The sequence below is a fragment of the Mesoplodon mirus genome (genome assembly GCF_964341445.2).
Source record: "Mesoplodon mirus genome assembly, chromosome: 18".
Taxonomy (NCBI): Eukaryota; Metazoa; Chordata; class Mammalia; order Artiodactyla; family Ziphiidae; genus Mesoplodon; species Mesoplodon mirus.
The window spans coordinates 50,919,390-50,940,510 of record NC_138994.1 but is presented as its reverse complement, the minus strand read 5'-3'; the positions used below and the strand labels follow the sequence as shown (position 1 = coordinate 50,940,510).

The 21,121-nt window shown below is 40.3% G+C and overlaps 1 protein-coding gene across 1 annotated transcript in view; it reads left to right on the top strand.

Moving 5' to 3' along the window:
- RPA1 (replication protein A1) overlaps nt 1–21,121 on the top strand; it is a 52,789-nt gene that overhangs the window by 12,634 nt on the left and 19,034 nt on the right. Inside the window, exons 3-5 of the mRNA XM_082605301.1 lie at nt 1,380–1,458; nt 2,106–2,214; nt 10,655–10,743. Coding sequence (XP_082461427.1) covers nt 1,380–1,458; nt 2,106–2,214; nt 10,655–10,743 — 277 coding nt within the window. The remainder of the gene's footprint in view (nt 1–1,379; nt 1,459–2,105; nt 2,215–10,654; nt 10,744–21,121) is intronic.

Genomic DNA, 21,121 nt, shown 5'->3' with positions numbered 1-21,121 from the left:
AGGACATACAATCCACTTCAGGAAGTGTGTCCACTTTACAAAATTCTCTTCATCATCACAGAAATAGTCCAGTCCATGTTGTAACTCTGAGAGAGGAACCAGGCTTTATTTTTAATGTCGTGTTAGCCAGAGTTTGACCTTTGGAGGTTCACATTTGAGGCTTTGCCTTTCTGTCTTTCCACAGTTGGTGGATACTGTCGCGCTACACACCAGTACTTCTGCCTCCTTGGTTGTCTTTCTGCCCTGGGGTTTGTCTTGCTCAAATCTGCCTTACATATGGCCTCTGGAGAGATCTACCTGAAAGCAACTTGTCTGCTTAAAATTCTTCATTAACCCTATCATTCATTTAAGGAGTTCTCAAATTTTAGTGAGAATTTTAAAAATCAATAGGAGCAGAATCCTGGATCATACTTGCAGATTGTGACTCAGTAAGCCTGAGGGTCTGTCTCCCTGTTACTCCCAAACTCCCTGCCAGTCATCTTTTTTTTTTTTAAAGGCAAATATTCCCAGTTTTATTATTTTATTTTATTTTATTTTTAAAATTTTTATTTACTTTTGGCTGCGATGGGTCTTCGTTGCTGCGTGCGGGCTTTCTCTAGTTGCAGTGCACGGGCTTCTCATTGCGGTGGCTTCTCTTGTTGTGGAGCATGGGCTCTAGGCGTGTGGGCTTCAGTAGTTGTGGCACACAGGCTCAATAGTTGTGGCTCATGGGCTCTAGAGCGCAGGCTCAGTAGTTGTGGCGCACGGGCTTAGTTGCTTCCCAGCATGTGGGATCCTCCCGGACCAGCTCTTGAACCCGCGTCCGCTGCATTGGCAGGCGGATTCTTAACCACTGTGCCACCAGGGAATCCCTCCCTGCCAGTCATCTTAAGGCTGTTTTCGTATTTCATTTTCTTCAGAAAGCTGCCTCTGATTTCCTTTAAGCTGGAATAAATGTCTTGTCATTATGTGCACACCTCTGCTATGTCTCTCTGCCTCTGTCTCCACCCCAGTTATAAGTCTCTTCAGGGCAAGGATTTTTTCTTCCGTTTTGTATTTTTATCATGTTTCCTACATAGTACCATACATATATTAGGTGCCTTATTGGATGTTTTTTTAAATTAATTTTCAATCAAGTTTGAGTTAAGGGAGAGAGAACAGAAGAGTATTGGCAACCTATTTTATTCTTGTTTATGTTATGTTTAATAACGTTAGTAGAGAGAGGTTGGTGGGAGAATCATCAAATCCAATTTTCTTTTACTTGGATTTAGGTGTCGAGAATGGGCAAGCAGTTCAATTGTGTTGAACTAATGGCGAAGGCACTCTCCTGCCACTTAAGTTTACTGATCCCTGGGGACTGAGCAGACAACCTGGCTAATGAATCATGTTTTCTTTCCTAGAATATCCGTCCCATTGCTACAGGGAATAATCCACCCCGTTATCGACTGCTTATGAGTGATGGATTGAATACTCTGTCTTGTACGTATGATGTATAAATCTAGGAATTTGTATTTAAATAATAGAAGCGCACCCAACACTTTGGTTGCAGTAATTGGAGCATTCCAGAAGTCTACATTGGCTTGGCTCTGCCTTCGTAAAGACAGAATTGCAGCTGGCAGAGTGCATTCTAACAATAGACTGGGTCGAGTGGAAAGCTGCCACTTGGCTTAATTTTGTCTAACTGGTGCTCTGTGCTTTCTTTGATTAATTTCCCTTAGGATGATATTGACATTTAGTGAATATGATTGGTTAGCTGTCCGATACTTGTCTTTTGGGGGTTTTATTTCTGTGTTGGAAGCTTTACAGGGAGAAAGGAGAGAATTTGCAGAGTATATACTTACTGTTTCTAGTCACAAGGTGAAGGACCTAGAAAAGATTTTTTAGTCTTTGTCATGAAACCTGAGTGATGGAAAGGATGATTTGGGGCACCTTAAGAAATACTTAATTTCAGAGTAGCAGCAGATGTTTAATGCCCAGCAAATTACTACTGTTTTTCACTATGCAGAGTCTGAGTAGTTTTAATATTTAAGGCATAATGTTTTTCTTTGCTGGTACAGGTATGATCAGCTTTTAGATTGTCATGACTGAAATGTTTTAGAGACTGAAGTAATCTCTGTGCTTTTCAGCTTTCATGTTGGCAACACAGTTGAACCCTCTTGTTGAGGAAGAACGATTGTCTAGCAACTGTATTTGCCAGATTAACCGATTTATTGTGAACACTCTGAAAGATGGAAGGTATGTGGTATCTTTTTTTCTGTTCTATTGTGTTGTATAATGAGACTAATTTTTGAACAGACAAGTTCATTGGATGCCAAAATTCAATTAGAAGTCGAAAAGCTTTCAGCTAAGAATTTACAACTATTGAGTTCTGAACTCAGGCAACTAAAATGTGGCACCAAAAGGAGAAAAATATGGAACCGAACTGGAAATTTCACAGCAGGAAATTAAAGCCGAATGCAGAGCTCTTATTTCTAATCTGTTCAGCAGCACTGATTTTAGGATTCTCTTTTTAAATATCTTTTAATGAAATGGGATCACTTATTAGGGCAAAAGAAGATATAATTAATTATGTAACACTGCCCTTTTTGCAGTCTTGACTTTCATAGTAAACGCTTTCTTCAGCCAACAGAGTATGCTAAGTACGTACAAGATGCTACATGCTAGAGATACAGTGGTGAACAGAACTGTTATTCACACCTGATTAACCACAGCTGAAATATGACGTTTTTTGTTGGCTAGCAGAGTCATATTTGCCAAATCTAGGGCAATTTAAAAGTCGAAATAAAAATAGGGACTCCCCAGTGGTCCACTGGTTAAGACTTTGCACTCCCAATGCAGGGGGCCTGGGTTCGATCCCTGGTCAGGGAACTAGATGCCGCATGCTGCAACTAAAAGATCCTCATGCCGAAACAAAGATCCTGCACACGGCAACGAAGATCCCGCCTGCCACAACTAAGACCCTGCGCAGCCATATAAATAAATAAATAAATAAATAATTAAAAGTAAGTAAATAAATGAATAGTAACAGACTGCAACCTACTGAATAAAATAAGAATTCATAAGTCCATACTGAATAAATGAATACGGGGTGGGGGACAGAAAGCTTTTTCTCTTTTTTTTTTTTTTTTGCTGTACGCGGGCCTCTCACTGTTGTGGCCTCTCCCGTTGCGGAGCACAGGCTCCGGACGCGCAGGCTCAGCGGCCATGGCTGACGGGCCCAGCCGCTCTGCGGCATATGGGATCCTCCCGGATCGGGGCACGAACCGGCGTCCACTGCATCGGCAGGCGGAGTCTCAACCACTGCGCCACCAGGGAAGCCCAGAAAGCTTTTTCTTACAATAGAATGCCATCTAAAAATGTAAATGGATTGATGGAATTAGAAAATCACCATTTGGCAACCGTCATAGTATTAATTCAGGCAGGAAACATTGATAGGTGCTATATAAGTTTCCTGTGGCTGCCGTAACAAATTACTGCAAATTTGGTGGTTTAGAACAACAGAAATTATTTTCCCTGGAAGTTAGAAGTTGAAGTCAGTTCACCGCGCTGAGATCATGGTGTCGGCAGGGCGCAGCTCCTTCTGGGAGCTCTCTGGGAGAATCCATTTCTTGCCTCTTCCAGTTTCTGGTGGTTGCTAGCATTCCTTGGCTTACGGCTGCATCACTCCAATCCCTCCCTCCATGGTCACGTTACCTCTTCTTCTGTCTGTGCCAGGTCTGCCTCTGCCTCCTTTGAAGGATATGTGGTTGCTTTTAAGGCCCCTCGGATAATCTGGGATAAAATTGCCACTTCAATCCTTAGTTTAATCACATCTACAGAGTCCCTTTTTGCCATATAAGGTAACATTCATAGGTTCCAGGGATTAGGACTTGAATATCTATTGGTTGGGGGTGGTCATCTAGCCTACCACAGATGCTGAAACAAGTGGTAAAAATTTGATGGAGGAACAAGTTATTCATAGGGTAAAAGTACCTCCCCAGAGCATAATTATTAATTGTAAAAGGAAAAGAAGCAACTTCACAGTGGAGAAAGCTGGCAGACAGCACCTTATTCCAATGACTGACGTTAACGTTACCAGTAATGGGACAAACAGAAGTCATGTATTACCTGGTAGGATGCAGTGAGAAGAACATCGCATCAGTACTACTGTATTCTTGCCAAAGATGCATAATCTATATCTAATCATGAGGAAGCCTCAGGTAAATTGAGGGACATTCTGTAAAATAACTGATTTTCAAATTTCAAGCATGAAAGTAAAAGAATCCTTCCAGATTCAGGGAGTCTAAAGTGATATAATTAAATATAACAAGTGATCCTGAACTGGATCCTATTGCTATTAAAGCATATCATAAGACAATTTATGAAACTTGAATGGATTCTGTGGATTAGATGGAAGAATTCTTTATGTTTCAAGTTCAGTAACTTAACCAGGCTATGTCTCAAATGTCAGTGGTTCCTTTTTTCCCCCCACTGGTGCATGGTGCCCTTTCAGTCTGCAGTTAGGAGTTAGGTCTTTCTTTTTGATGAGATTGTTCTGTTATTCCTTAATGATCTTTTCTGTTTCATTTGAGTTCCAGTTTTTACTTATGTTTCTGTTTCATTTGAGTTCCAGGGTAACTTTGTTCTCCATGTATGTTTTCAGTTTGCTCTAGTCTTTTTTCTAATGCATGCGTTGGATTCAGTTAAGATTTTCCAACATATTATATATTATAGTTCAGTTTTTAGCTTTCTCTGTTCTGTTCCTTGATGTTTATAGTTTAAGTATTAGATGTATAATGATACTGCTTTTGTTCTGTTTTTTCCTTAACTTTTCAAGCGCCCTTTTCTTCTCAATCTCTTGTTTCATCTCATCTTTTGACTTTTATTGAAATCTTAGTCTTATTTTGCACACCACACTTGGGAAGTATTCCCTTTCTTGGCTTATGCTTTCCTCTAGATGGGATTGTTAATTGTCTCTGCCTCTTCTGTTCCTTTTATTTTTATACACTGTGTGTGTTACATTGTTTCCTTTTATCTTGTTCATGCTTAACGTGGACAGTTCTGTCCAGACTTCATTTGCTCTGACATAGTCTAGTCCAGGTACATCCCCTTGCCAACCTTCCCACTTGGGACCTGTTATCTTCCACTCCAGGCTACCTGAGTGCTTGAGTGGTGCTTTCTAGCCACTTTTCTTTCCTCTAGGGTATGGTATAGGGGAGGGTGGAGAGCTTTGCTGTGGTTGAGTACTAAACCTCGAGCTCCATTCACTCCAGTCTAGGGTGGAGTTCCACTCCCGTGAGCTTTGCCTTATTTCACCGCTTCAGCATGGCTGCATGCCGTGTGTTCCTTCCTGCCTCTGCTGAGAACCTGTGTGTGTACGACCAAGTTTATTCCTTACCTTGATGGTCAGTTAGATTTTTTTTTTTTTTAATTTATATTGGCTGTGTTGGGTCTTCATTTCTGTGCGTGGGCTTTCTCTAGTTGCAGCGAGCAGGGGCCACTCTTCATCGCGGTGTGCGGGCCTCTCACTGTCACAGCCTCTCGTTGTGGAGCACAAGCTTCAGACGCACAGGTTCAGTAGTTGTGTCTCACGGGCCTAGTTGCTCCACGGCATGTGGGATCTTCCCAGACCAGGGCTCGAACCCGTGTCCCCTGCATTGGCAGGCAGATTCTCAACCACTGCGCCACCAGGGAAGCCCTAGTCAGTTAGGTTTGATGGTCATTTAGGTTTATTCCCAACAGGGCTTTAGCAGTCATCCTTGTACATTTATCTTTACATGCTCATGCTGTTATTTCTTAGGAGTTGTGGGGATCAAAGGACGTCTGTTGTAGAAAGTATACCAATTAACATACTCTTGAGCCTTGTGTAAGAGTACCTGTTTCTGAATAGGCAAATACACAGACAGAAATTAGATTCATGGTTTCCAGTGGTGGGGGAATGGAGAGTGACTGCCATGGAGCACAGGGTTTCTTTTTTGGGGTGATAGAAATGTTCTGAAGGTAGGTAGTGGTGATGCTTGCACAGCTCTGTAAATATACTACAAACCACTGAATTATACTTTTAAAGGATAACTTTTATGGTATGTGTTCAATAAACCTGTTTTTAGGGGGAAAAAATACTTGTTTCCCCTTAACCTTGTCAACATAGCAGATATTACTGATTTTTAAAAAATAATTGCCAGTCATCATTATTTTAACTTAAATTTCTGTATTATAAAAGGAAAACAATAGATATATAAAATAATAAATTCCCCTGTTAGTGAGGTCAAGTGTCTTTTCATATACTTACTGTTTGTACTTTTTCTCTGAATAGCTTTTGATGATATACTTTGTCTTTTGCGTGTGTGTGTTCAGGGAGACGTGGAGGATGCACTTTGTAAATCGGGGATATTAATTAATTCTTTGTTAGCTAATTCTTTATTAGACCTTGTAGTCTACTTTTATCGACTGTTTATGGTGTCTTGTGATGTGGAATTAAAGAATTTTTTAAAAATTTAGTCAATTTTGTCCATTTTTTTCTTTATGGCTTCTGAATTTTGTATTTTCCTTAGGAAGCTTCCTGACTGGGTTATTTAAAAATACTTCTTAGTTCTTCAGACATTCTGTGGATTTTTTAAAGTAGATTTTGGTTCATCTGAGGTTTTGTTTTTTAGTTTTAAAAGCAGTGGGATTATTTTAAGTTATTTAAGGTTTTGATTTTTGTTTTTTATTGAAGTATAGTTGATTTACAGTATTGTATTAGTTTCAGGTGTACAATGTAGTGATTTGATATGAGGTTTACTTTTATATAGGGTATGAAGGAGGAATTTAGCTTAATTTTTCCCTAATGGATAGTCCATATCATGGAAGACTTACAGTAAGGAGTTTATTTTATTCTAAGTGTGATGGGAAGCTATAGGCTTTCGAGCAGGGGAGTACTGGTACAATTTGATTTAAGTTTTTTAAAGTTTCCAAGAGATTATTTTGATAGCTGTGTGGAGGATTGATGGTTGGTGACAAAAACAGATAAAGAGAGACTAGTATTCTTTTTATCTGACTCTGTTCTGTTTGCCATCTTTTCCTTTGATCTGCTTGTCTAGTCTCGTGTCAGTGCCAGAGTTTGTTTTTTCTTTCTTTCTTTTTTTTTTTTTTTTTTTTGGTGACATCTTCTTGAGATATAGTTCATATACCATACAGTTCATCTATTTAAAGTGTAAAATAGTTTTTACTATATTCAGAGTTGTGCAGCCATTACCACAATTAATTTTAGAATATTTTATTGCCCTCCAAATAAACCCTGTACCCTTTAGATATCACCCCCAAACTCCCTATCCTCCCCAGCCCTAGACAACCACTAATCTACTTTCTGTCTCTATAGGATGTGCTTATTCTGGACATTTCTTATAAATGAAGTCATATAATATGTGGTCTCTTGTGGCTGGCCTCTTTTACTAAGCATGATATTTTCAAGGTTCATTCATGTTGTACCACATGGTCAGTACGTCATTCCTTTTTATGGCCAAATAGTATTCCATTGTATAGATATGTCACATTTTGTTTATCTAGTCGTTTGGACGTTAGGGTTGTTTCCACCTTTTCGCTATTATGAATAATGCTGTAGATGTTTGTGTACAAGTTTTTGTGTGGACATGTTTCTGTTTATTTTATATATATCTAGGAGTAGAATTGTGTGTCAAATGGTAACTTTATGATTAAATTTTTGAGGAACTGCCAGACTATTTTCCAGAGTGGCTACAGTAATTTACATTCCCTCTAGCAATGTATGAGGGTTCCAGTTTCTCCACATCTATATCAACACAGATAATTACTTCTGCCATAGTGTTTCCAGGTAAAGTATCATCTGTAGAATATTTTAGTAACTTACAGATGATGTCTTCCTTTACTTTTTTCTCCCCCCAAATTTTCTTCGTAGTTTTTCTTTCTTTTTTTTTCTTCTTTTAGTTTATTTATTTTTGGCTGTGTTGGGTCTTTGTTGCTGTGTGCAGGCTTTCTCTAGTTGCTGCGAGTGGAGGCTACTCTTAGTTGTGGTGCTCAGGTTTCTCATTGCAGTGGCTTCTCTTGTTGTGGAGCACAGGCTCTAGGTGCACGGTAGTTGCAGCATGCAGGCTAAGTAGTTGTGGCTCGCGGGTTCTAGAACACAGGCTCAGTAGTTGTGGTACACGGGCTTAGTTGCTCCGCAGCATGTGGGATCTTCCCACACCAGGGCTCGAACGTGTGTCCCCTGCATTGGCAGGCAGATTCTTAACCACTGCACCACCAGGGAAGCCCACCTGGTAGTTTTTCTATATTTATTCTTCCATATTTATTCTTCTTCTTCCATGTTTATTCTTTCAAGTATCAAAAAAACCCACAAAAGTCCTGTTGGAATACAAAGAACTGCAGTAATTTACATAGTATTTGATACTAAGTCCATTCAAGAATATGGTATGTGAATCCCTATATATCCTGTTATCCATCTTCAGATTATCACTTGATATCCAATCTTGTTTTATCTAAATGCCTTCCACATCTACCCTCCTCTATGATTTTGAAGCAAATCTCAGACATATTTCCTCCACAAATATTTTAGTATATATCTTTAAAAGATAGTAATTCTTTCTTTAAAATTCCATTTTTGCACCTAAAATATCAAATATTCTGTCACTGTTCAGTTTCCAGCTATTCGTGTGTGTGTCTAATTAATTTGTCTGTATCAGAGTCCAAAGTAATGTTCTCACTGCAGTAGGTTGATAGTTCTTTTAAGTCTCTATGAATCTAGGTTCCTCCTCCATATCTTTTTTCCTCCCTTAGTGTTTATTTGTTGAAGAAACCAGGTCATTTGTACTTTATCCTCATGCACCGTTTCCCACAGTCTGGATTTTGCTGATTGTATCTTTATAAAGTTGTAATGTGTCCTTGTCATCTGTGTTTTCTGTAAGTTGATATTGGTGTATTCTTTTGATGTGCTGCTGGATTCATCTTGCTGATATTTTAGTTAGGATGTATGTATATTACAAAATAAAATTAGTGGGGTTTTTTAGTGTGTTTTTTCTTAGGTTTTGATATTAGGGTAATGCTAAATGATAATAAGCCTTCCATTTTTCTATGTTAATCCAAAATTTGGATACTTTTGGAAGGTAGTTAAAATACCACTAAATATCTATCCGAGTTTTTATAGTGAATCTGTATGTAATATTCAGAAACAGATAGTTTCAAGCTTATTTATTGAAGTAATATAACCTTGATATGAAAACTTGATAAAGGTAGCACAAACTGATCAATTGCATGTGAAAATCCAAAATACAGCAGTCAGACCATTTAAAGAATCCATCACAATGAGGTTGGGCTTATTATTGCTTAAATAATTGCTCCAGACCATCTACTCTTTTTTTTTTTTTTCCTTTTGACTGTGCTGTGCGGCATGCAGGATCTTAGTTCCCTGACCAGGAATCAAACCTGTCCTCCCTCCAGTGGAAACATGGAGTCCTAACCACTGGACTACCAGGGAATTGAATTTCCCATCTACTATATTTAATGTCCATCTCAACTATGCTAATTCAGGCCCCGTCAGTTCTTCCTGCTGTTGTTCCCCCTGCCTCCAGTTGTGTTCCCCTCAGATTCCTTCATATTGCAGTCCTCTTTAAAATACGAATGTGATCGTGACATTCTTGTTCAAGCACGTATTGAGCAATGACTGTGGACCAGTTGCTACAGTAAACACTGGAGGATACCTGCCATTACTGAAAGTGCAGTTTAGTAAGAGAAACAGGTAATAAATAATGAATATACAACTAAAATATATCATATGTGAGTAAATAATCAAATAATGAACATAATTAACCCAAATATTAATCATTATATGTCAATATATATTAATTAAACCTGAGAGAAGTGACCTGAAGGAAAGAAATGATGGCTGTAGAAAGGAGTATAACAGAAAACTGATCTAAACCAAAGATTAAGGAAGCGTCTGAATATTAGATGAGGCAGAATGAGAGACCATCACAATCAGAAAGCGGCGTGTACAGAGGCCTTGTGGCAGGAGAGAGCGGAATGTACACCAAGAGCTGGAAGGAAACAGATGGTGGAGAGCAGTGCACCACGGGGAAACGGCGCGAGGTGAGCCGGAGAGGTTAGTGCGAGGCCAGACCTTACAGAGCCTTGTAGGCTGTGTGAAAAGGTTTTTAACTTTTGGCCGAAGGTCCTTGAGAAGTTATTGAAAGGTTTTAGTCAGAATTAAAGATGGACAAAGAATTGGAAGTTCTTGGTTAATAGTAATCACAATTAAAAAATATCTATAGTCATGGTTTTCACTGGGAAAAGGTAATTGTTCAGCTAAGTGTATGTTTCTGAAAACAGATCATCTCTTGTGCCACATATTCTTGGGTTTAGTAATCTAAATTCTTACCATGTCATTTGCTCCTTGAAGATACAATATGTAGTAAGGACACTGCATTTTAATTAAGGAACTAGCTGGGAAATGAAAACCCTGCAATCATAAAAGCCCTTGATAATGATACAATGAAAGATTAAGGGAAATGTTTATGTAGGAATTGATATCATATGTTTCTCAAGTTATTCAGTAATGAAAAACAATTGACAAAGGGAAATAGTTTTATCGCAGTGATTATTGGGGGAAGCTTTTTAAGTAGCTTGTCATTTGAAGGGCTTCTGAATTTATTTTTTCTAACATGTTTCTATTTCTTTGCCTTTGTAGGAGAGTGGTTATTTTGATGGAGTTAGAAGTTTTGAAATCAGCTGAAGAAGTTGGATTAAAGATTGGCAATCCAGTGCCCTATAATGAAGGTAAAATGTTTTTTATGGGTTGTAGCACTCAGTTGAATACCTCTTCATAGATTTGGAATTCTTCCTTTTGATATAGTTTGATTTGTTACTCTTACTAAAACTAGTGATTTGGGAGTCTAGCAACCAGGTTATTCTTTCATTGTTTTTTTTTTTCAATACTGAAGAAATGATGGTAGGACTCTGTAAAGGAAAACCTCTCCTCTGTTTTTCTCTACAAACAACAGTCATACATACTTCTGGCTCTTCTGTGACCAGATGTATGGGTTTTTTTTCTTCCCCCTGATAAGCAATTCTCCATTTCTCTGTGGACACCAGCTGGGTCTCCTACAATTCAATTTAGTTCTGACACTAGCTACCTGGAGTTAGCCTCAGATTTCACAGGGTAAGGGCTCAGTTCCACTGGACGGCCTCCACCCCTCACCCCGCTCCCCTTCAGTCCAGAGTCCAGGCTGGGACTTCCCTGGTGGCACAGTAGTTAAGAATCTGCCTGCCAATGCAGGGACGTGGGTTCGAGCCCTGGTCCGGGAAGATCCCACATGCTGCAGCGCAGCTAAGCCCATGCGCCACAACTGCTGAGCCTGTGCTCTAGAGCCCGCAAGCCACACCTACTGAGCCCACGCTCCGCAACTACTGATGCCTATGTCTCTAGAGCCCGTACTCCACAACAAGAGAAGCCACCGCAGTGAGAAGCCCGTGCACCGCAATGAAGAGTAGCCCCCGTGCGCCGCAGCTAGAGAAAGCCCGCGTGCAGCAACGAAGACCCAACGCAGCCAAAAATAAATAAATAAAATTAAAAAAATAAAAGAGTAAGTCCAGGTTGTTATCTGTGCTTCTGACCAACTAGCTATAAATTGTAGCTTCCTACAACTCCCTCCTCAGGTTCAATTAGAGTGATTTCCTAGAGTGGCTCACAGAACTCAGAGAAACAATTTACTTACTAGATTACCAATTTATTACAAAGGCTATAACTCAGGAACAGTGAGGTAGAAGGGTAGGCATAAGGCGAGGTATGGGGAAAGGGGTGCAGAGCTTCCATGCCCTCAGGGTGTGCCATCTGCCCCGGACCTTCATGTGTTCACCAACAGAGGCTCCCCAAATCCTGCCCTTTGGGGTTTTTATGGAGGCCTCCTTACTTGGGCATGATTGATTGAATTATTGGTGATTAGTTCGACCTCCAGCCCCTCTAGCAGTTATTTTGAATATCTTAGTCTTTAATGTCAGTCTCCCAAAAGGGGAAGAAGAGAAAAATGAAGTGGGAAGAAAGAGTGCCAGCCCTTTAAACCCCTGGAAGGCACTTCATCAAGAGGGCTTAGGGCTTGCAACACTGGAGGGAGCAACAGCAATGGTCACTGTCTCTTTGCACCTCTGTGATCAGAAGCAGCATTCACAGCACAGATCCCCAATTATGGAGGACAGGATCCTTTCTGCCCACCTCAGTTCCAGAAATGGTGTGCAGGCTGCTCCAGGAACAGGTCCACTGCTGTGTGCCACACGGCTGAGGGGTGGGGAATGGGCAGCTGTTACTGTGCTAAGGGCTGGTATTGGTGGAAATTCACCAACCAAGCCTTCCCCTGAAGTTGCAAGCCTTCTATAGACTTCTGAATTCAAAGTAGTTATAACAGATGAATTTTGCCAGTGCAGTTGTAGTCTAGGTTGAGAGATAGATTGCTTGTGCTTCCTACTCTGCTGTCTTTCCAGAATCCTTTCAACAGTGATTATCTCTTGATAATAACTTTTATCTTCTTGTGAAAATATATAGGAAAGCCCACTGAAATCAGAAAAATTTAATTACTTTAAACAAGAGAGACAATAATAGTTTAGAAAAAAAGTCAAAGAATCATCAAATCACTGACTCGAGAAGGCTTGTCTGCCCCTCCATCAAGTCAAATAAACATAAAATTAGAGGGAATTCCCTGGTGGTCCAGTGGTTAGGACTCCGTGCACTCACTGCTGAGGGCCCGGGTTCAACCTCTGGTCTGGGAACTAGGATCCCACAAGCCGTGTAGCACAGCCAAAAAAAAAAAAATTAGAGCCTCATTGTTCACCAGGATAAATTCCAGATTTGTTTAAAAAGTTAAAAAATGAAACCATTAAAAATAATAAAAATAGGGACCTCCCTGGTGGTGCAGTGGTTAAGAATCCATCTGCCAATGCTGGGGACACGGGTTCGATCCCTGGTCCAGCAACATCCCATATGCCGTGGAGCAACTAAGCCCGTGCTCCACAACTACTGAGCCTGCACTCTAGAGCCCACGAGCCACAACTACTGAAGCCTGCGTGCTTAGAGCCCGTGCTCTGCAACAAGAGAAGCCACCACAATGAGAAGCCTGCACGCAGCAATGAAGACCCAGCGGAGCCAAAAATAAATTTTAAAAATAAAGAAATAAAGAGAATGGGGGCTTCACTGGTGGTCCAGCCGGTAAGACTGCGCTCCCAATGCAGGGGGCCCAGGTTCGATCCCTGGTCGGGGAACTAGATCTCACATGCATGCCGCAACTAAGGCATCCACATGCTGCAACTAAGGAGTCCACATGCTGCAATGAAGATCCTGCATGCCGCAACTAAGACCTGGCACAGCCAAAATAAATAAATAAAAATAAAATAAATATTTTAAAGAAATAAAAGAGAATGGGGCTCTTTAAATGGATTGGAATAATTCACAATGAATATTTGATTACATTAAAATTTTGAAATTTGCATGTTAGAAAGGTGTGCAAACATAAACTAGGATAAAATAGTTACAAAAGATAAGTCTGACGAAGTGTTAATCTTTAATATTTACTAAATTTTTTACAAGGGAAAATTTTTTTATATTTATTATTATTGATATTATTTTTTTCAAGGAAAAGTTCTCCGGTAGGAAAGCAGGCATTGGATGAGAAGAAACACTTCACAGTAGAAGGAAAACAAATGGCCAATACATAAGAAAAAATATTAACCCTTACTGGTCATTTTTGTCTTGTTCTTTTAACTATTATATCTTGTTCCTTTAAGTATTATCACCTTTAAGTGTTTTATTATGTTAGCTGTAGGTTTTTCATAGATTCTTTTTATCACTATGAGGAAGTTTACTTCTGTTCCTCGGCTGAGAGTTTTTATCAGGAATAAAAGGTGAATTTTGTCAAATTTTTTTCTGTGTCTGCTGATGATCATATCATTTTTCTTTTTTCATTGGTTAATTACATTCATTTTTGAATGCTAAACCAATCTGATTTCTGGGGTACATATTATGTCATGATCTCTTTCTACTTTTTATGTATTGTTGGATTTGATTTGCTAAATCAAGCAAATCCACTTGATGTGATGTGATTTTGTTTAGTTTTTTTTTTTTTTTAAAGATGATGTTGGGGATAGGAGTTAATTAATTAATTTATTTATTTTTGCTGTGTTGGATCTTCGTTTCTTTGTGAGGGCTTTCTCTAGTTGTGGCAAGCAGGGGCCACTCTTCATCGCGGTGCGCGGGCCTCTCACTATCGCGGCCTCTCTTGTTGCGGAGCACAGGCTCAGTAGTTATGGCTCATGGGCCTAGTTGCTCCGTGGCATGTGGGATCCTCCCAGACCAGGGCTAGAACCCGTGTCCCCTGCATTAGCAGGCAGACTCCCAACCACTGTGCCACCAGGGAAGCCCTGTTTAGAATTTTTACATCTATATTATGAGGGGTATTGGTCTGTAATTTTGTCATACCTTGTCTAACTTTGGTATCATAGTAATCTTGGCCTCAGAGAATGAGTTAGAAAGTGTTCCCTCTTAAATTTTATGCAAGAGTTTATTTGGAATTGGTATTAATTCTTTCTTAAATATTTCGTAGAGTTTACCAGTGAAACCATCTGGCCCTGATACATATATATTTTTTTATGGAACGGCTTTAAACTACAAATGCAGTTTCTGTAACAGATACATAGTCATTCACTTTGATTGTGTGTTGCAAGAAATCTGACCATGTTATTTAAGTTGTTGAATTTATTGGCCTATATCAAAGTAAATAGAATAAATGTTCCAATTAAAAGGCAGAAACTATCAGATTGGATAAAATAAATGTAGTCCCTTATTGTCCTTTCAGTGTCTGTATAAACTGTGGTGATGTCACCTCTTTTAGACCTGATATTGGTGATTTGTGTCTCTTTTTTTTCCTGATAAGTCTGACTAGGGGTTTATCAATTTTGTGGACCTTTTCAAAGAATGAAGCTTTTGCTTTCCATTGTGTATATAGACCACATCTTTTTTTTTTCTTTTTGCGCTATGCGGGCCTCTCACTGTTGTGGCCTCTCCCGTTGCGGAGCACAGGCTCTGGACGCGCAGGCCCAGCGGCCATGGCTCACGGGCCCAGCCGCTCCGCGGCATATGGGATCCCCCCAGACTGGGGCACGAACCCGTATCCCCTGCATCGGCAGGCGGACTCTCAACCACTGCGCCACCAGGGAGGCCCTAGACCACATCTTTTTATTTTTTTATTTTTGGCTGTGTTGGTTCTTCATTGCTGTGCGCGGGCTTTCTCTAGTTGCGGCGAGCAGGGGCTACTCTTTGTTGTGGTGCGCAGGCTTCTCATTGCAGTGGCTTCTCTTGTTGCAGAGCACAAGCTCTAGGCATGCAGGCTTCAGTACTTGTGACACATGGGCTCAGTAGTTGTGGCTTGTGGGCTCTGGAGCGTAGGCTCAGTAGTTGTGGCGCATGGGCTTAGTTGCTCCATGGCATATGGGATCTTCCCAGACCAGGGCTCGAACCCATGTCCCCTGAATTGGCAGGTGGATTCTTAACCACTGTGCCACCAGGGAAGTCCCTTCAGGTGGTTTTTTGTTTTGTTTGTTTGTTTGTTTGTTTTGTGGCCATGCCATGCAGCTGCAGGATCTTAGTTCCCCGACCAGGGATTGAACCTGGGCCCCCTACAGTGGAAGCCTGGAGTCCTAACCACTGGACCACCAGGGAATTCCCCCTTCAGGTGTTTCTTAATGAAAATATAACCAAATACATAAATTATATATTTTCATTCATAATCCACTTTGCTTACACCAAAGGCAGGATACTGTGTACACTATCCTGTCTCTTTTTTTTATCCTGTTGTGTTTTTTTTTAATTTCGGCCTAGAGATATTTTCATACATATACTTAGAGATCTTCCTTATTTTTATTTATTTTTTTAACAGTATAGAGTATTCTGTTGTGTGACTATTCCATAGTTTAAGCAGCCCTTTATTGATGGGCACTTGGGTGTTTCCATACTCTGGCTACTAAAACAGTGCTGCAGCAGATAACTTTATACATATGCAGGTACATGGTCAGAGGGGGTTTGATTGCCAGAGGTGAGATTGTTGGATCAATGGATAAATGCCTTTGTGGTAGGTAGATATGCTTGGGTTCCCTCCATAGGATAGTATCATTTTGCATTCCAGCAGTATGTGAAAATACTGGTTTCTTCACAGCTATGCCAACAGAGTATGTTGTTAATCTTTTGATTTTTTTACCAATCTGATAGATGAAAACTCACGTCTCAGTGTAGTGTTTAATTTGTATTCTGAGCAAGGTTAGCATCCTTTTAAATGTTTAAGGGCTTTTTATTCTCTGTGAACTGTTGTGTTGCCCATTTTTCATGTGGGTTGTGTATCTTTTTCTTCTCAATTTTTAAGAGAGTTCTTTAAAAAAAATAGAGGAATTAGTCCTTTGTCTCTGATATGAATTACAACGTCTTTCTGACTTTGCTTATGGTGTTTTCTTTGCTATGCAGCAGTTTACTTTTGTTTTTATGAAGTTGAATTTTCCAGTTCTTTTTTTTTTTTTTTTTATGACTTTGGGGTTTTGAGCCATAGTTAGAAAGGTCTTCGTCACTGAGTTATAAAGGTATTCACCCATGTTTTATTCTAGTACTTGTGCAGTTTCATTGTATTTAAATCATCCATGCTGCTTCTCTCTTACAGTTGTGACGTCTTGATTTGTGGTGTTTTGGGCTTCACTTTCACATACTTTGCAATTTGTCTTTTTCCCCTAGTTTCACTAAAGATGCAGTCTGTATGTGGGATGTTTGTTTATGGGACGGGTATTCATGCTTCTTGTTGCTCTCTATGATTTTTAGAAGTGGGAAGGTTTTGGACTAGGTCATCACCATGCTTCTTCCAGAAATGAAATGTTCTAGATTTAATTTTTACCTACACCAAACATAATAATTTGGTGCTTTAAATTAGAAAGGGAAAGCTGGAGCCTATTCAGGTAGAATTCTAAAATATTAAATTGGAACATCACAGTTGTTTTGCATTAGTAAACTTTTGTTAAAATGAGCACATTGGTTATCTTATTCTTAGCTTTTAGGAAGGAGAGTCAAGACAAAGTGATACTTAGCATCTCTATGAAATCTTTGGATGCCGTAGGGGTGAGGGAGAGATGATTATGCCCAACTTATCACCTTTGGCCAGATTTCTTACATTTCTTATGTTGCATTTAATTGAATGGTTGCTTTGGACATTTTGCCTTTCAGGGGCAAAAGTATTTGAGGTAAAGATGGAGATGAAAGGGTTAAAAGATGATTACCACTTGAGGTCAGAACTATACAAGTATGGAAAACACTCCTTTGTGTCAATACCCAGTTCCTCTGGCTCTTCCCTTTCTTCAGGGTCTGTTAAAGTGCAGAGGGATGAGACAGAATTTTGCTGTTAAAGAGTATTTGCTATTGAATTTCATTGTAACCGGATCAGTAACACACTGTTACTTGGGCCATCATGAAAATAGTTTTGTTATAGTGACTACTACCTTATGGGTGTATTTGACAGAAATGGTTTCTAATTGTCTATTGGAAAGCAAGGAGACTGTTATTAGTGGATAGAGAGCTAAGGTTAGATTTGTATCCTCCTAGCACCTAACCCAGACCTGTGACGTATCAGATGACCTAACTCACTAGACCCAGCCCAGAAATAAGCAGAGGAATTCCAAAATGTGCATTGAAATTGTCTCATGGTACTAGTACCACATTAAGTAAAGATACTTACAGAATTTTCAAAATGTGAGAAGTAAAATTTCAAACACAGTTCTTTTTTTGTGTGTGTGTGTGCGGTACACGGGCCTCTCCCCGTTGTGGCCTCTCCCGTTGCGGAGCACAGGCTCCGGACACGCAGGCTCAGCGGCCATGGCTCACGGGCCCAGGCGCTCCGCGGCATGTGGGATCTTCCTGGACCGGGGCACAAACCCATGTCCCTTGCCTCGGCAAGCGGACTCTCAACCACTGCGCCACCAGGGAAGCCCCCCACAGTTCATTTTTCATACAATATTGGGTTGGATGGCTTTAAATCTCCCATGTTTACCATTATATATTTTTTAATCAGTATGTATATTAATTCTATGAACCTACACTATTTCTAGCCACAGTATTATACTTAGACTTAAATTTCTTAACTTGCTGCTTAGTTATTAGTATCACTCATTATTGAAAGATACTAGCTGGAATTTTTTTCAGCCTGACTCTGTCCATTTTCTGCCAATAAGAAATTGTACTTATTGGATTGACTCTACCTTAAATTCTTTGTGGTGATTGTTAAGAAAGTACTTGTTGGTAGAAATTGAGTTATTTGTTACTCTGTATACTCTGTTGTCTGTTGGCTGATTTTTCTCAGCTGGTGGCACATTTACTATTATAATGATAATAAAAATGATAGGCGTGGGGCTTCCCTGGTGGCGCAGTGGTTGAGGGTCCGCCTGCCGGTGCAGGGGACGTGGGTTCGTGCCCCGGTCCGGGAGGATCCCACATGCCGCGGAGCGGCTGGGCCCGTGAGCCATGGCCACTGAGCCTGCGCGTCCGGAGCCTGTGCTCCGCAATGGGAGAGGCCACAGCAGTGAGAGGCCCGCGTACTGCAAAAAAAAAAAAAAAAAATTAAAAAAAAAAGATAGGTGTGAGTGCAAGTGACTTGAGGAGCTCGAGTCTGCTTTTAAATATCCTATATCCCTCCTGGGTCAGAGCCGGCGATAAGAAGCTAGCATACAGCAAAAAGGTCTAAGAATTATGACCTTGATCCACCTTATTGGAATGATTTGGTTTGCAGGTGACATAAAACTGAAGATTATCAGAAGTTGAATATCTGTGTTACTGCTTTGGGGTATAATTTTAATTTTTAGGAAGATTATTATTTAGTTGTGTACTGATTTCTTTTACGTCTTATGGTTATTGGTTGTATTGCAGTGCATTAAATTGAGGGGCAGTTGTTGCTATTTAGAGTGCACCAACATTCTTGCTATCCATTTGGCTTGGGAATGTCTCTTGTCTTTTGTGCCAGATTTACAAATGTGGTCCAAAGCAGGAATTAAGGATTGCTCTAATAAATAGATTAGTAGCTTTTCCTAACTACCAGATATTGTGGTTATTAGTTATGTTCTATATAATTAGAGTTCTGGCTTCCAGAATTGGTTGCTTAGGATTAAAAATTAACTAGATGGTGGTGAAGTTGAATAGATCTAGTCAGACAAACCTGGGTTCAAGACTAGGTTCTGTCTCTTCCTGGGTGACTCTGGGCAAGTTCCTTGACCTCTTAAACCCACTTTTCTCATCTGTTAAATGAGTGCAATAATACTATCTATATATATTTTATAGAGAGAGCTAAAGAGTAATCGGAATAATGCACTTAACCTTGTACCTGGTACATAGTAAGCATTCAGAAAATTGTAGCTATTATGAACATGTCTATTACAGGGCCTAATTGGAGTCTTGTTAAATATACTATTTTCATTGACTCTAAGAGAATCCAGCGATGATAAAACGATACCATTATATTATGTACTACTAAAAAGAAATTATAGCATTACTTTTTTTTTTTTTTTTTTTTTTGCGGTATGCGGGCCTCTCACTGTTGTGGCCTCTCCCGTTGCGGAGCACAGGCTCCGGATGCGCAGGCCCAGCGGCCATGGCTCACGGGCCCAGCCGCTCCGCGTATAGCATTACTTTTAATCCATATGTTAAAATGTTTAAAAATGCTGATCTTGCAATAGGTAAACAGGTAAGTTACATTTTTAAAAATTGTGGTAAAATACACATAACATAAAATTTACATCTTAGTCATTTTTTAAGTGTTGTATTGTTCAGTGATGTTCAGTACAGTCATTGTCGTGCAACCGCCACCACCATCCACCTCCAGAGCTCTTTCATCACCCCAAACTGAAACTCTGCACCCATTGAACAGTCGCTCCCCACTCCCACCAGTCCCTGGTAACCACCATTCTACTATAGATAGCTCATAAAGGTTAGTTACATTTTGATGGAAATGAGTGTAAGAGATCAGCAAGATGCTGTGACCATGTCCTGTTCAGCAAGATACTTGGAGAAGCAGGCGTAGAGAGGAGGAAGGGACTTGAGAGTGTAGGTGTGTTTGAGACAGTGGGAGGGAGAGGAACTAGGGTGGAGTACAGCAGGGATTTGTGTATCTTCATGGTTCCATCTTCGAATGTTTAAATCTTTTGGTTCATTTGAATAAAATTTCATGAAGCAGGTAGAAATACAGGTTAAGGGACTTCCCTGGTGACACAGTGGTGAAGAATCCGCCTGCCAATGCAGGGGACACGGGTTCAAGCCCTGGTCGGGGAAGATCCCACATGCCGTGGAGCAGCTAAGCCCGTGTGCCACAGCTACTGAGCCTGCGTTCTAGAGCCTGCGAGCCATAACTCCTGAGCCCACGTGCCGCAACTGCTGAAGCCCACGCCCTCTAGGGCCTGCGTGCCTCAACTGCTGAGCCCCTGTACTGCAACTACTGAAGCCCATGTGCCTAGAGAGCCTGTGCTCCGCAACAAGAGAAGCCACCGCAATGAGAAGCCCGCACAGTGCAACAAAGAGTAGCCCCTGCTCGCTGCAACTAGAGAAAGCCTGCGTGCAGCAATGAAGACCCAATGCAGCCAAAAAAAAAAAAAAAAAATTACAGATTAATTTTTTTCCAACCACTTGGCCCCAATACTGTTTACTGAGCAACTCATCTTTTCCCTACTGATTTAAAAAAAGGTTCACTGTAGAATTTCACAATGTTCCTTCATAAGACACATTGTCAAAGGAGAACAGTCCTCCCAAGCAATCTCATATGACACTCTGTAAATTCAGAGGTGATGGAAAAGCTAAAACATAAACACAGAAATTCATTGTCAATAATCTTGGCTCTTTTTTCCCTGTAAATGGTGCCTCTCAGTTTTTCTCTCTAGAGGAAGAACTAAATAATCAGTTCTGTTTAACCCTTTTAATTTGATGCTAACTTAATTTTACTGTAATGGCACTGTTAACTCCCATTTAGTTGTACCAGTTAAGAGTAACTTTGGCAGGAGGAAAGGGAATCAGTGTGCAGTGTGCCCATGTGAGTTAGGGCCTTGGAAAACCCAGCAGGAATAAACTCAGTGGTGGAAGAAGCAGGGGCAAGGCGGCAGGCAGGGA